The sequence below is a fragment of the Hylobates moloch genome, unplaced genomic scaffold, assembly GCF_009828535.3.
Source record: "Hylobates moloch isolate HMO894 unplaced genomic scaffold, HMol_V3 SCAFFOLD_14, whole genome shotgun sequence".
In the NCBI taxonomy this organism is placed as follows: domain Eukaryota; kingdom Metazoa; phylum Chordata; class Mammalia; order Primates; family Hylobatidae; genus Hylobates; species Hylobates moloch.
In genome coordinates, this window is record NW_026652289.1 from 80156054 (window position 1) to 80172924 (window position 16871).

Below are 16871 nucleotides of genomic sequence, written 5' to 3' on the forward strand. Positions count from 1 at the left end.
ATAATAATAATTGGGGGTGGGACAGAGTAGAGAACAAAGTGGGATTCATATAAGATCCTAATTCTTGTGTGTGTGTGCGTGTGTGTGATGGAGTCTTACTCGGTCACCCAGGCTGGAGTGCAGTGGCGCACCCTCAGCTCACTACAATCTCCACTTCCTGAGTTCAAGTGATTCTCCTGCCTCAGCCTCCCAAGTAGCTGGGATTACAGGCACGTGCCACCATGCCTGGCTAATTTTTGTATTTTTAGTGGAGACAGGATTCACCATGTTGGCCAGGCTGGTCTCAAACTCCTGACCTCAAATGATCCACCCACCTTGGCCTCCCAAAGTGCTGAGATTACAGGCATTAGCCACTGTGCCCAGCCTTGACCAATATTTTATAAGCATGCAGCATGCATGATAAATTAGTTTTGAATATATGTGGGATTTTCATTTCTGGCATTTTGGGAGAGAAATGCTGGATAAAAATATGACAAACATTTTCTTATATTAATAAATGCATAGCTCTCCCCAAACAAAGGAAATCCCTCGGGATAACCTATAAACCACTTCCCCACCTGGAGATTTTAATATTCTCTAACCCAAAAGGCTTAGATTTAATTAGCATTGTGCAGGGAGGAGGCAAGCCATGGGCTTGCTTGGAGTCAGAATTAGATCTAAAATTTGGTCCTCCCTTTGACCTTTGGTACTAAAATGCAGAAGGCCCTGGATTTTCAGAGGGAAAAGTCTGATGCTGGCCTTTGGGGGAAAAAGTCTCCCCTGAAAACTGATAGTTATGCTCCTATACTCATTACAATTTGGGGTATGAATTTATTACTACTTTCTGCATAATCCAGGAACTTCCAAGCTAAGCAATGAACAAAATAGTTTGTTTATAATTCTCAAATTCCTGGCAGTAACAAACGCATAATCTCTCTGGAAGGAGATACCCTTTGTATCTCTTTATTTAAATAAAGGTAAATAAAGTCTACTAGACTTACAAAGAACCCAAGAAAACAGTCTACATTGAGTCAGCAAATAAATCAGACCTCTAAGAACTTTAAATAGTAGAATTATTAGATATAGATTGTAAAATAATTTAATGTGTATTTAAAGTACTTAAGGAAATAAAAGACTGCCATAGAAATGATATACCAAAATAGGCTATAGACATTTGAAAAAAGAATAGAATAGAACCTCTACAATGAATATAGGCATTGAAATGTACAACTAAATGGATGCATTAAGAAACTGAGCAGAAGTTTAATGAAGTGGGAGATAGATCAGAAAAAAAATTTCCCAACACAGCAATGACAGTGAAATAGGAGAGGCAGTTTTCAAAAAGTAAAATGGATCATATGTAAACATGGACGAGAATTTTGATTAAAATTAATGCATCTTTGGTGAAAAAATGTAGTGTTACCTAAAGCACTGTTGCAGTGCTTTCTTGCATTATAAAATTTTCTGGCAATGTAGCCTTAAAAATTGGTTACATCCAATAATGCATTTCTTAGACCATCAAAAAAATAAAATCCAGTGTTTTTGTGTGGTATAATGAAGTAAATTCATTACTAAATATAATCAAATAACTTTAGCACCAGAAGGATTCTAAAATAACTTTTGACATGAATAGAAGTTAGGGAACTGATTTAATCCCACTGGTCTAGGTAATGACAGAGCTGCAGCTAGAAGATTCCAAGTCTAGTGTTTTTTTCTGTGTTTTGCTGCATATTTTAGACATATAGATAAAGCTATTTTGGTCAGATTTTCAAGATCAAAAGTTTAGATTTTAAAGCATTTTGGAAAAAGCTGAAGGTGTGTATGAGGCATTGCTAATATAATATAAGCAGTTCTTTTAACCAGTAATGTTTTTAATGGAATTACTGTTGCTTTCCCCATGTTGCTTTATCAGAGCAAGATATGTGAATTACATCAAAACATCAGAGGTTGTCAGACTGCCCTATCCTCTCCAAATGAAATCTTCAGGTCCACCTTCTTACTTTATTAAAAGGGAATCGTGGGGCTGGACAGACTTTCTGATGAACCCAATGGTATGTATCAGGCTAAAATAAAGCACTTTACTAATACCTAATTTGCTTCTAGGCAGTGGAAACTTCAAACATCTGTGAGATAGAAAGCTGAGGTCAGATTGGTGGATGAAAGGGTAATTGTGAATAATTTGCAGATTTCAGAAGAATAGTGGCTTTGGGAATACGTAATAAAGAGAATATAATGAGAATTGCACTGTAGATTTGATTATTGAAATGTGTAATAGAAATTGGATAAATATTTCTAGGATGTTTTACATTTCAAATAGAATAAGAATACTCAGTAAGTCAGTCATACCTGGAGCTGTCTCATTCTTCATACTACCTGCATATTTTTTGTTTTTGTTTTGTTTTGGCTTTTTTTAGACGGAGTTTTGCTCTTGTTGGCCAGGCTGGAGTGCAATGGCGCGATCTCGGCTCATCACAACCTCTGCCTCCCGGGATCAGGCGATTCTCTTGCCTCAGCCTCCTAAGTAGCTGGGTTTTACAGGCCTGTGCCACCATGCCCACCTAATTTTGTATTTTTAGTAGAGACAGAGTTTCTCCATCTTGGCCAGGCTGGTCTTGAACTCCTGACCTCAAGTGATCTGCCCGCCTCGGCCTCCTAAAGTGCTGGGATTACAGGCATGAGCCACCACACCCAGCCATACTACCTGCATATTATTAGTCCATTGATGAATGTGCCATCATTTATTAACCAGCCCCTATTGATAGCACAAGTAAGGATTTCTTTCTCTTTTTTTAACATGTGTAGTGAACAGAAAAGTTATTCTATGGTAATTTAAGTAGTTGGCATTATGAAACCGATGTTATGATACTAATAATAAAACACTAATAGCATGCATTCTTTAAAAATTTGTTTTTATGTTTAATTATTATAGGTGCCTAATAGATGTACATTTATGAAGTACATGTAATGTTTTGATATAGGCATACGATGTGTATTAATCACATCAGGGTAATTGGGATATCCCTCACATTAAGCATTTATGTTTTTTGTAAATGTTAGGAACATACCAATTCCACTCTTTGGTGGTTATTTTAAAATATACAATAAATTATTGTTGAGTATCATCAAGAAAACAGTTTTTAGAAACAAATCGACCTTTTCTTTTGCTGTTTTTAAAAATTGAATTGCTGTCTTAGAATTTAAGTAGGCCAGGCGTGGTGGCTCATGCCTGTAATCCCAGCACTTTGGGAAGCTGAGGTGGACAAATCACAAGGTCAGGAGTTCGAGACCAGCCTGGCCAACATGGTGAAACCTCGTCTCTACCAAAAACACAAAAAGTTAGCCAGGTGTGGTGGCGGGGACCTGTAATCCCAGCTATTCGGGAGGCTGAGACAGGAGAACTGCTTGAACCAGAGAGGGTGGAGGTTGCAGTGAGCCGAGATTGCACCACCACACTTCAGTCAGGGGAACAGAGCAAGACCGTGCCTCAAAAAAATAAAAATAAAAATAAAAGAATTTATCTAAGTTTTGGTCATATTCCTTGCTGATAGCTATTTAGATCACACATGATCTATATTCAGAGGCTGTATATCCCCTAGGGAGGAATAAATTAGTACCTAGAATCTGTTATCAGAGATAAAGAGGCGGAGGGGAGACTGGATGGAAGAAGTCAGCAGTGAAACTCCAGAGCTTATTCACCTTCCATGTTCTCATTTCTGAAATTCCGTGGAAGTGTATCTAGTGCTCCAGTGCTTGATGCTTCTAGGTCATTTTTCAAAACTGGTCTGCTAAAGTAGGTCAGTTTTCCAAGAACCACAGTCATCTGAAAAGAGCAGTTAGCTTGCCATCAGATCACCAATCCCATTGCCAGACTATAGATTAAAAAAAAAAAAAAAGCGAATAGATAGTTCCATTTGCAAACTATTTGTGTTAAATAACACAGTAAACTCTGCAAAAAGATAGGTGGGTGGCACAACTATGAAGTGAGGTGTCTATTGTAAAGTCCAAACATACATACAGAAAACTTTTACATTCTATAATAGTCCACCATAGTCAGACAGACAGCACCTTGCTATCGTCAGAACTGGCTCAGTAGAATTGAGGTGGTTGCTACTAGTGTTATTGTATAGACAACATTTAAATCTTTAATTTCACCGTTGGTTGTTAAGTGCAGTTTTTGTTCTATTAACTGTAAAGTGGGAGAAATACATTTTCTGGATTTTTTTTTTTTTTCTGCAGGTCATGATGATGGTTCTTCCTTTACTGATATTTGTGCTTCTGCCTAAAGTGGTCAACACAAGTGATCCTGACATGAGACGGGTAAGATGATGGTCCAGCTATGGATTTTTTTTTTTTTTTTAAGAGATAGAGCCTCTGTTGCTCAAGCTGGAGTGCAGTGGCACAATCAGTTTGAGTAGCCTCAAACTCCTGGGCTCAAGCTGTCCACCTGCCTCAGCCTCCCAAAGCACTGGGATTATAGGTCTGAGGCACCATGCCTGGCCCCATCTGTGGGTTTTTGAACCATATTGTGATGTTTGCTCTATCCTGTCGTAGCTGGGTAGCTTGGTTTTTCTCAATTTTATTCTAGTTCCCAAGCCAAATTAATCTAGAGGTTGTATTAACACAGTATCATGTTTCTGGCTTTTAATTAGTTGCTTCCATTAGACTAGATAAATTGTTAGTTGTGCCTCATAAAGGCCTGGATCTCTTTATGTAGCTAAAAGATCTTACTGCGTCCTAGCCTCTTTGTGTGCCTTACTTTTTAAATAGCTGAAATGTACAATACTTCTGGTATACTTAATCTAAATATTTTACAAAATGATTGCTCCTATGATCTGCCTTTACTTTGCAAAACTCTCTTCAGAGTACATACTCAGTTTATGTGTTCAGATGCACAGATAGACCAAGGAGGATGGGTAAGTAGAAGAGTGACCTTTGAATTCTGTTCCACAAAACCATACTGGTTCTACAGAGGGAGAGGATTTGCTAAGTAGGGTGCTTCCAATTTAGTGCCACCACATTTTCTCTTTGAATATTGGCTTCTGTTTGAACTCTTCATTTTTTCAAAAAACCATCATGCATTTTTCCATTCAACCATCAACAAGTTATCTTCTAAGTTTCAAGGTTCCCCATTTTATTTATTATATTGATGTGTTGACATTTTATTCATTCCTGAGTAAACATTTATCAATTTCTAGGGTCTAGATACTGGAGATACAGAAATGAATTATAGGCCATCCCTGTCATCAGTAGGCTCAGTCCAGTTAAATGTAGAAAATAGAATGGATTTATCAAATAGTCTTCTTGCTATCAGGGGATTTTGTGACTTTTTCTTTCCTTTTTTCTTAATAGAATTTTATCTTATTTCTTAAAGAAATAAGGTAAATAAAAATGTTTGCTAAGGTAGTAGGTGAGTACGTTCTGTGGAAGGTAATAAGGGGTATATTCAAAGCAGGAATGGCAGAAAAAGATTCATAGGAAAACAAAGGTTTTTGATATTTCAAAATGTTTTATTGGTAAATGTTTGCATTTTTGCTTCAGTATTAGACTGAAAGTAATACATCCTGTGCATTCCTTGTATATGTGAAGCCAGTTAACTGTGGCATCAGTAGAAGGAAACATCAGAAGTCACATTTGATTAAAAGTTCATTCCAGCCAGGCATGGTGGCACAGGTCTGTAATCCCAGCAGTTTGGGAGGCCAAGGCAGGTGGATCACCTGAGGTCAGGAGTTCGCGACCAGCCTGACTAACATGGTGAAACCTCGTCTCTACTGAATACAAAAAAATTAGCCAGGCATGGTGGCGCATGCCTGTAATCTGAGCTACTTGGGAGGCTGAGACAGGAGAATCGCTCGAACCTGGGAGGCAGAGATTACAGTGAGCCGAGATTGTGCCATTGCACTCCAGCCTGGGCAATAAGAGCAAAACTCCGTTTAAAAAAAAAAAAAAAAAATTTCATTCCTTGTAAAGTGCTTTGCACATAGTAAGCATCTTAAAAAGTTGATTCAAGAGCTTCAGAAGCTCTCTTCCTTGGCACTGCCTGCAGAGGTGGCCCCATCTCCTACTTGGCATCATGGCTGCCCTTAGATCCTTTGTGAAGCCCAAGATCATCAAAAAGAGAACCAAGAGGTTTATCTGGCACCAGTCAGACCAATTTGTCAAAATTAAGCTTAACTGGCAGAAACCCAGAGGCGTTAACAGTGTTCGTAGAAGATTCAAGGGCCAGATCTTGATCCCCAACATTGGTTATTGGAGCAGCAAAGAAACTACTTACTACCCAGTGGCTTCTGGAAGTTCCTGATCTACAACATCAAGGAGCTGGAAGTACTGCTGATCTGCAACAGAGCTTACCGTGCTGAGATTACTCAGAGTGTTTCCTCCAAGAACCATAAAGCCATCTGGAAAGAGCAGCCCAGCTGGCCATCAGAGTCACTAGTCCCAATGCCAGGCTGCACAGTGAGGAAAAGGAATCAACGGCTCACATGCATGTTTTATTTGTGTTTAAATAAAACCACAAAAACTGAGAAGAAAAAAAAAAGGAGCTTCAGAGTTGAACAGATTCAAAAATAGAGTTGATCTATGTTTGCAGGGACTCAAGAGCTGTTACCATATACATTTATTTCTTAATTATTGGGGCATGTTAACATATTTGATTTATGTTTATAATATTTCTTTCGCTAGCCTTATTTGTAAAAGCACCTTCTCCTTTAAAACTCAGGAATAAATTCTACCTTTGTGGGAAAAGCTCAAGCTAATATCCCAATAGCGTTCAATTTGAAATGGAAGCCTAGTGCTGTGGTGTGTGCCTATAGTCCCAGCTGCCCAGGAAGCTGAGGCAGGAGGATCACCTGAGCACTATCTCTTAAAAAAAAAAAAAGAAAGAAAAAAATGAAAGAAATGATAGATAATATAGTATTTGCTATCTTTTTCATGTATGAATGGGCTAAAGTCAATTTTAAGTTCACTTTTAGAATGTCACTTAAAATTTAAATGAAGCAGATGTTACATTAATATTATATAACTACCAAACAGTACTTTATAGATTTTGGCTCAATTAAGGGGTAGGACAAATACTCAAATGTGCCAAGTCCTATCCTGTTTTGCCAATGACTTCTTTGAAACAGTGTGTTGCTTGCTTTAGAGTCTAATTGAAGTCATGCAAGCCATACAGCATTCATAGATTTACTACTGAGGCTTATAAATGAACTCTTAGAAATACTGCACTTATTTTCCAAACTTTACTGATACCTTGATATATGGTTAAAAATTAATATTCTGGTTATATGCATCTGAAGGAAGCATGAACTTAAAAATGTACTCATTAGAACAATAAGAAAGCACTTTAATCAGAAAACATAAGATAGGAATATGGTCAAATATATTCATTATCAAAAAAATGTTCTTTATTAAGACAAGCAGAATCACACGAAGGGGAACATCACACACGGGGCCTGTTGTGGAGTGGGGGGAGGGAGGAAGGATAGCATTAGGAGAGGTACCTAATGTTAAATGACGAGTTAATGGGTGCAGCACACCAACGTGGCACATGCATACATATGTAACAAACCTGCATGTTGTGCACATGTACCCTAAAACTTAAAGTATAATAATAAAAAAAAAAGACAAGCAGAATCAAACCCTAGGCAATCATTTATTGGACATTTACTAAGAGTCAAAATGTCTAGTGGTGTAAAGGAGATATGGAAAATAGTTACTAATGACATATAGGTGAAGTACTATTGAGTATGATGTTGCATCATTGCTCAGAACCAGTACCTTTCACTTGTTCTACTCCTTTACTTTTTCCTTAATAGGAAGTGTTAGGAGTTAAAAGACTCGAAGGATCCTACATATCATTGTGCCTTGTCTTCTTGCAGGAAATGGAGCAGTCAATGAATATGCTGAATTCCAACCATGAGTTGCCTGATGTTTCTGAGTTCATGACAAGACTCTTCTCTTCAAAATCATCTGGCAAATCTAGCAGCGGCAGCAGTAAAACAGGCAAAAGTGGGGCTGGCAAAAGGAGGTAGTCAGGCCGTCCAGAGCTGACATTTGCACAAACACGGCAACACTGGGTGGCATCCAAGTCTTGGAAAACCGTGTGAAGCAACTACTGTAAACTTGAGTCATCCCGAACGTTGATCTCTTACAACTGTATATGTTAACTTTTTAGCACATGTTTTGTACTCGGTACATGAGAGAACCCAGCTTTCATCTTTTGTCTGTATGAGGTCAATATTGATGTCACTGAATTAATTACAGTGTCCTATAGAAAATGCCATTAATAAATTATATGAACTACTATACATTATGTATATTAATTAAAACATCTTAATCCAGAAATCAAACCATCTTTCTTTTTTTTTTACTTAATGTTTCTTTTTTTCTGACAATTTTCTTCAATTATCTGAGGCTTGAAATTGACCTTTCCTCTTTAAAAGGGAGTGGTTGTTATTTTTAGACAGCATGCACATTGTTTTTTATGTGGCCACACCTTTCAAAATTTTCAGTTCTGTGCCATTTAATTCCCTGATAATCTGAGGTGGAACCATATGTTGCTGATGTAGTTGCAATTTTTTATTATTACAGTTAGTTTCTGAGTATGGATATATGAATCACAATAGATCTTATCAACTATTTTATTCTGGTTACCATCTATGGTGTTCATTTTACAATTATTGAGTACCAGCTATGTGCTGTGATGCAAGGTAGAATACAGAGATGGATAATATCCAAGTGCTTCTCCTTGATAGAACTTATTATGTCAGGAGGGAGGACAAATAATAACAGGGAATGAATGGCCAGGGGAAAGAAGTACAATAGTAGGAGAGCCTTCTAGAGCCTGAGGATGGGGAATCAACCTTAGACCTCTATATTGTAATAGAGATATATAACACAGGTAGCTTTTCAGTCCCCTCATCTTTCTCATCATAGATTCTCAGAGGTGTTAGAAGATAAATTACTACTATTTTTTTTGAGGGAAGTCTCGCTCTTGTACCCCAGGTTTGAGTGCAATGGCTTTATCTCGACTCACTGCAACCTCTGCCTCCCGGGTTCAAACAATTCTCCTGCCTCTGCCTCCCAAGTAGCTGGGATTAAGGCGCTGGCCACCACAGCCAGCTAATTTTTGTATTTTTTAGCAGAGACGGGGTTTCACCATGTTGGCCAGGCTGGTCTCGAACTCCTGACCTCAGATGATCTGCCCGCCTCGGCCTCCCAAAGTGCTGGGATTACAGACGTGAGCCACCATGCCTGGTCTTTTGCCTCACCTTTGAAAAGATTACAGTCTTGTTGCCCATCTGGATAATTTGTGTTTTATAGCAATCTGACTCTGTTTCAACAATTTGGCCAGGCGGGTGATCTGCCTGCCTCGGTTTCCCAAAGTGCTGGGATTACAGCCGTGAGCCACTGCGCCTGGCCAAATAACTACTTTCCAATCGGGAGTATCTCAAAAGTTTTTTATTTCAATAAGTTACAACATTTTCACACCTTTTCCTTTTGGGTTATTTTAATTAAAGAACTCTCAGGCCACAATATTGCTTCTAGTAGAGGGCTCCTATTCTTTCCCATATTAAATAACTCCTGTATTGCTTTCTTAAAGTTATTAAATCAGTGAAAAAAACAGAGTAGCTTCCAAACTCAATTTTCTCTTTTGTATTAGGTGCTATTGTTCATTTAAAAATGAAGTACGTGTTTTCTCTTAAAGAAATAAGTTCTGGGCCGGGCACTGTGGCTCACGCCTGTAATCCCAGTACTTTGGGAGGCCGAGGTGGGAGGATCACCTGAGGTCAGGAGTTTGAGACCAGCCTTACCAACATGGTGAAACCCTGTCTCTACTAAAAATACAAAAAATTAGCCGGGCTTGGTGGCAGACGCCTGTAATCCCAGCTGCTGGGGAGGCTGAGGCAGGAGAATTGCTTGAACCTGGGGGAGGTGGAGGTTGCAGTGAGCCATCACGCCACTGCACTCCAACCTGGATGACAAGAGTGAGACTCTGTCTCAAAAAAAAAAAAAAAAAAAAAGGTTCTGATGCAGAACATTTTATTAACTGTCTCTATTTATATTATATACACTGTTACCAAACTGGTTAAGCTATGAATGATTAGACAGGTCAACAGGTTAATGATAGAAGTAGGTCTTTTAAAATCGAGTCATTTATGAAAATAAAGTGTTAGAACACTAGCTAAATGTCATTCATTCAACTAGTATTCTAATTTTCACTTAAAATTAGTGTTTTAGGCCAGGCGCGGTGGCTCACACCTGTAATCCCAGTACTTTTGGGAGGCCCAGGCAGGCAGATCATGAGGTCAAGAGATCAAGACCCCCCTAGCCAACATGGTGAAATCCCGTCTCTACTAAAAATACAAAAATTAGTTGGGCATGGTGGCATGCGCCTGTAGTCCCACCTACTTGGGAGGTGGAGGCAGGAGAATTGCTTGAACCTGGGAGGTGGAGGTTGCAGTGAGCCAAGGTCAGTGAGCTACTGACCTCCAGCCTAATGACAGAGACCCTGTCTCAAAAAAAAAAAATTAGTGTTCTAATTTTCACTTAAACATTAAGTTAAAAAAAATGACATTCTCCTTTGTAATTCAAAGGAGACATAGTAAGACTCATATGACCAGAAATAATGTTTTAAAATTTCATAATTTACCGTGACATGTGTTTATCTGTGTAACAAACCTTCACATGTACCCCCAAACTTAAGAAGTAAATAATTTTATAATTTAGATTGTCAACATTTGCACATGGAACACCTAAGGACTAAGAAATTAGGAAGCACTTCCAAGGAAATTACCATTTCATATGCTACATAAGAAACTGGTTATTTTACATGGATTCTAACAGCATATGACTATAATCTATACACTTTATATATTATATATACCCCTTATCATATTACCTCTGAATATAATATATACCCCTAATGTTTTATCAGTTGTGTATGAAAATCTTATATTTTCATAGAACCATCATCAAATGCTTAAGGTGCTTATAGGCACAGAAATGACTATATTATTAGACAATATGGGGTTTAGTGCAAAGAGCCCCTGGTTAGCTGCTAACTTGCTTTGTGACTTTGAGCAAGTCACTTTCCTGGACCATGTCTTGTCTTGGTCTTTGTTCTATCTCTGGCATCTAGCATGTAGGCACACCAATACAAGTTTGTTGGATGAATAATAAATGGACCTTAAGTTTCCTCATCTATAAATGGAAGGATTTGGATTAGACCTGTAAATTTCTTTTTGAAATTTCAAATTTGAAATCTCAAATTCTGTTATACTTTTAACCCAGTCCTATTATTTCCTACCCTTAAGAACCATATGATCAGTGCTGGCTTTCTTATTTTACTTCCTTGGATTCTTTCTACTATTTCCCATTTGGAACAAAGTATTGTTTTGCTCTTCTTTACAGCCTTTGTTAGATTTGGTTTATATGTATCTCCTTTTATTTATTTTTTAAAAATTATTTTATATATATATCATTTCTTTTTCTTTGAGATGGAGTTTCACTCTGTCACCCAGGCTGGAGTACAGTGGCACCATCTTGGTTCACTGCAGCCTCTGCCTCTCAGGTTCAAGCGATTCTCCTGCCTCAGCCTCCCGAGTAGCTGGGATAACAGGTGAGTGCCACCACCCCTGGCTAATTTTGTGTATTTTTAGTAGAGATCGGGTTTCACCATGTTGGCCAGGCTGGCTCCAAACTCCTGACCTCAAGTGATCCGCCTGCCTTGGCCTCCCAAAGTGCTGGGATTACAGGCATGAGCCACCATGCCCGGTCACTATGTATCTTCTTTTAAATGTAAATTTTGTGTTTTATAATTTTTCACATCTACTGAATTAAATCTGAATAGTGACTTTGTGCAAAACAAATTTTGCTGTCCATTCTTGCCAAAAAGTCCTGAGTGTCCGGGATGATTTCTCCAGGACATTTCTATTGCTCCCAAGTTTCAAACAGTTTTTTAGGAGCCAAAACCTCAGGATTTACCCTAGATCTGGTTAACATTTTGAAAAGATACAGGATTTTACCTAAACTGCCCTGAGTAGAAAACCATCTTATCATTTTTCCCTTATGCCCTCCCTGACAGGAGGGCAGATACTATCACACAGCATACTTCTCAGTAGGGAAGGGTTTCAAGGGCCTGATAAGCAATGTCCATAAAGATAAAGGAGAGCTTTTCATTTAAGTAGTCACTCAGACTTTCAGGAAGTTTTGAGTGTTTTTTTTTTTTTTTTTTTTTTTTGAGACAGAGTTTCACTCTGTCACCCAGGCTGGAGTACAGTGGCGTGATCTCAGCTCACTGCAACCTCCGCCTCCTGGGTTCATGCCATTCTCCTGCCACAGCCTCCCAAGTAGCTGGGACTACAGGTGTCCGCCACTACGCCTGGCTAATTGTTTGTATTTTTAGTAGAGATGGGGTTTCACTGTGTTAGCCAGGATGGTCTCGATCTCCTGACCTTGTGATCCGCCCACCTCGGCCTCCCAAAGTGCTGGGATTACAGGTGTGAGCCACCACACCTGGCTTCTTTTTTTTTTTAAGTGCTCAACCTTTTGTTTAAAAACTGTTACTGAAAATATTTTTATTAAATATTTTAAACCACTATTTTCATTTTTGCTTATTGCCCTTCAGGTCACATATAGACATACATTTGCATGGTTACAATCATGTATGTACATTTTATATTTAAACCCAGCAAAAATTCTGCTAAGCACCAATTTCAGGTAACCCAATAGAAGCTAGTGACTGAGTCCTTTAATTCAACTCAAAGAGTATGTTGAGACGGGACCAGTTGTACTGAGCTCTTCCGCATTTTAGGTGTGATTATTTTCATTATTTAGAGTCTTAAAAAAATTTATAAGGCTGTTGAGAATATCCATTTGGTTTAAATGTTTATATTATTCAGGAGAACTTGAAAGTAGCTTTGGTAAAATTCAAATGGTGTCTATAAATTGTGGATATTGTTTTTATACTCTTGGTAAAAGATGAAGTATTGAAAATTTAAAAATGACCCCAAAATAGCTCCAAATATTAGCTTATCTCTTTAGTTCATGGTAAAACGACCTTATTATGAGCACTAGGGGAACTGAAGCTTTCCACAGTGGCTTCTGTCTGGTAGGACTGAGCCAGCCAGGCTTGTAACCCTGCCAGCCAAGCAACCCTGAGAAGAGGAAGGAGTAAATTAAGGTCAAACAGTAAACTGGAGGAATGAGTGGAACTGTAAAAACTAGCTATATGCAGCATTTCCAACAGAAAACTGTTGACAAGGCATTTAATTCCACTGAAATTTAATAATCTATTGATTCATATTTGTTCCTCTTTTAGATAATTTTGAAATCAAAATTTTCATATATATGAATGTAAATTTATTTCATTCCCTTTTTAAAATATTTAAAAATAATTTATAAAGATTGACTATATTCAGAGTATACAATGTGATTATTTGATATACATTGTATTATGACTACCACAATCAAATTAATTAACACATCCATCATCACTCATGATGTAGTTAAGATCCCTGAAACTTGTTCATCTTATAATTGAGAGTTTGTACCCTTTGGCCAGTATCTTCCTATTTCTCCTACCCCTCAACCCACCATTTCATTCTCTGCTTCCATGAGTTTGGCTTTTTTAGATTCCACATATAAGTGAGATAAGGCATATAAGTTCTCGATGAGTTTATAATTATTAATATCCTTACTGTTCAGATGAGGAAACAGGTTAAACAATTTCCCAAACTCATCAGTGGGTAAGTGGTCTTAATCTAGAGAAAACTGTTAACTACTTTCTATAGTACTGCCCTCACATGCTAAACTGAAAAACATTAATATACCCATAGTCAACACACGGTATGCATCTCTTCCCATCTGTCCACCCTCCTCTTACCTCTGTTGGCATGATCTAGGGACTTGTCTCTCTCCTTCCAAACTCTCCTTAGAGAGAAAGCAGTGGTGTATTCAAGAGAAATTGACTTCCAGGAGAAAGTAGTTGTAGTCCTAGTTTCTGGTAACTGGAGCTTTAGACACTAATCTTAAAGATGTTTCTAAAAGACAAATCTGATGGGGTCACTCGTCAATTAAACCCTGTGTTGACTCTCATGGACTTCAAGACAAACATCTTTGGCCCCTGAACACAGTTCCTTCAGACTCACTTCTTGCCACTTCCCTATATATCTCAAATTATTCACAATTCCCCTCTGAAAACTCCATGCTCTCTCGCCTCTGAGCCTTTTTGAGTATCTCTTCATCTCAGCTCTCCACCCCATGCCTATTCTTTTCCCTTATCAACCTCTAACATCTTTTTTAGGACTTTCTACAGAAATCTTCCAGATCAGATCAGATAAGAGCCTCTTTGTCCCCCTTCATGCCTGTGCTTATCCTATTATATAGACAGCACTTCATTTTCTGAGATTACTTGTCTACTTCTCTGACTTGCCTACCTGTACCCTAAGCTCCTTGGACTATAAAGCACTAGTAGTACAACAGTCCTGTCCTCAAGGAAGGGTGGGGGAAGAATATTAATCTCTCCTCCAAAATGGTTCTGGGGTGGCTGCCATATATAGCTCTATCATATTGTTGGGATCCTAACTCAAATCATTAGACAAGGATAGAGATCAGAGACCCATGGTGAATTAAATTTGTACTTTTCAGGGAATCATAAAGATACTAAGAATACAGGAAAAAACAAGAACAAGGAACCTTGCCTTGTGACCATCTCCTATCTCAGGTAAGCACATACTTATTTAGTACAGAATACATTGTGAAGTGCCATGTATGTGCCAAGGGCTATTAGGTGAGGGGACAGGATCATGAGCACAATGAGCATGAACTCTGGCTTCAGAGCTGAGCAGTTAGAGGGAGACACAGACACTGAATCCACCAAACACACGCAAGGATCTAATGAAAACCTTGACAGATGCTACCAAGAAAAAGTCATTTATAAGCTCATAAATGGGGAACCTGAATGGGTGGGTAGAGGGCAAATGTAAGAGCACTTCCATTAAAAAGTGACTCATAGGTAAGATTGAAAGACTAGGAATTAACCAGGCTGAGGCTGAGAAGAGGGGGATAAGAATGAGGTGCCTCCTAGTCTGAGCTGAAGGAGGGGTGGGCCTGGAGCTTGGCTCTTGAAGGAACTGAAAGAACAGTACAGCTGGAGAGAAGAGAGGCAAAAAAGCAACCATCGCCTGGTTGCATTGCAGGCCTGAACTCGCCTTATCTTCTGGAGGTCAATACCCTGATTCTCTCTGGAAAAATGATAAGGGAAAGCCCTGTGTATGGTGTTCAGTGTGCTTGAGACAATGAGGTAGAACTGAATACAGATTGGGAGCCAGGCCAGCTTGGGTTTGAATCTTGTGAGTAACATGGTGGTGACTGTGGCCATTAATAATAAGTAAAGTGGTGAAGTCATAAGGCTCCTTCCAATGACTTCTATCACTTCCAATCACTTCTAGTTGAAGCCTAGAAGTAATTATTCACTTTACTAAAGGATTCACTAGAAGTGTCCTTTACATAGTTCCCCCTAATGCACCTAAAATAGATGTGATTGCCACAGGCAAATCACACAATTCTGGAGGGACTCCCTCTTATCGAGACCTGAAGCTGGCTGTGACTTGCTGTGATCACCTGGTCATGATATACTGATAACAGGTCTCTGAGCAAACTGCTATATGAAAATCATTGCCAAGAAAGCCTAGAATCTTTAGTAGAAATCTCAGAGTCCCAGAAACTTTGAGAGAATATGTTAGTTGGAGGAAAAATAAGCCTTGTCTTCCCTCCTGCCTTGTTCTCTGCCTACTTATGGCCCAACCTCAAATCTTTAAATGATGTGGCCCAGCAGAGGCCAGTGGCATAAAGACGGTTTCTCTCCCTTCATCCTCTTTGGAGCTGGTGGGAACTGGTTGGAAGGAAGGTTTCTGCTCTTTTTCAAAGCCCCTCAGAGGTCTCCTCATTTCTGGTAGGCCCTCAGCACTCCTACTGTGAACCAGCTGCTCCCACCTTGAGACTCTGTATTCACTACTTTAAGTTGTGCTCTAATGTGTGTGATTGTATGCATTTGATTTTGAAAATTTGGAGAATTCTATGGAAAACTCTAATTTCTTTGTATTTCTACCTGACCTCTGCTCCTCCCATGAGAAGCAGTTGGATTATAGAATAAGAAGTTTAGGGTATATCTAGACAGGGCAAGTCTTCTTTCTGAAAAACACAGTGCCTTGGCATGTAGTCCAGGACCTGGGAACCAAACCGAAAAAAAAAAAAAGATCAGAGGCCTGTGCTTGTGAGATCCTGTGAGTGGAATGTTGGATGTTATCCACATTCATCTTGTCATTCCTCAGTCACCCTTCCTCTTCAAGCCTATATGTTTAGGCTTCAGTGCTAGTTTTCCTTCTGTGCCAAAGAGCAGGGAATAAGAGGCCTGCAGAGGGAAATGCTTGTTCTTGGGGAGGAGCATGTCCTTCAGCCACCACTGGGACAATTTTCTTTGTAGTTACTGTAGTTGTTCCATCCATCATTCTGTTAGTCTATGTTCCTAGAGGGCAGAGACAGTGTCTTATTCCCTTCCACATCCCTAAGCTTTCCAAATAGATCAAGAACTATTTGCTGAACAAATAAGTAACCAAACAAAGGAGTAATTAGATTGCCTAGCTGGTGATTCTTGGATATAAAAAGATGGTGAATGATATGGTCTGGCTCTGTGTCCCAACCCAAATCTCATTGTGAATTGTAATCCAAATTGTAATCCCTGTGTGTTGAGGGAGGGACCTCGTGGGAGGTGATTTGATCATGGGGGCGCTCCTCGCCATGCTGTTCTTGTGATAGTGAGTTCTCACGAAATCTGATGGTTTTATGAGGGGTTTTTCCCCTCTTCACTCTGCACTTCTCTCTCCTGCTGTCAC

At 39.0% G+C, this 16871-nt stretch overlaps 1 protein-coding gene across 1 annotated transcript in view; it reads left to right on the forward strand.

The window, feature by feature from the left end:
- Nucleotides 1–8282, forward strand: part of EMC7 (ER membrane protein complex subunit 7) — an 18882-nt gene extending 10600 nt beyond the window's left edge. The window contains exons 3-5 of the mRNA XM_032176236.2: nucleotides 1892–2030; nucleotides 4216–4296; nucleotides 7854–8282. Of these exons, the coding sequence (XP_032032127.2) occupies nucleotides 1892–2030; nucleotides 4216–4296; nucleotides 7854–8006 (373 nt within the window). The 3' untranslated portion in view covers nucleotides 8007–8282. The remainder of the gene's footprint in view (nucleotides 1–1891; nucleotides 2031–4215; nucleotides 4297–7853) is intronic.
- The last annotated feature ends 8589 nt before the right edge of the window (nucleotides 8283–16871 follow it).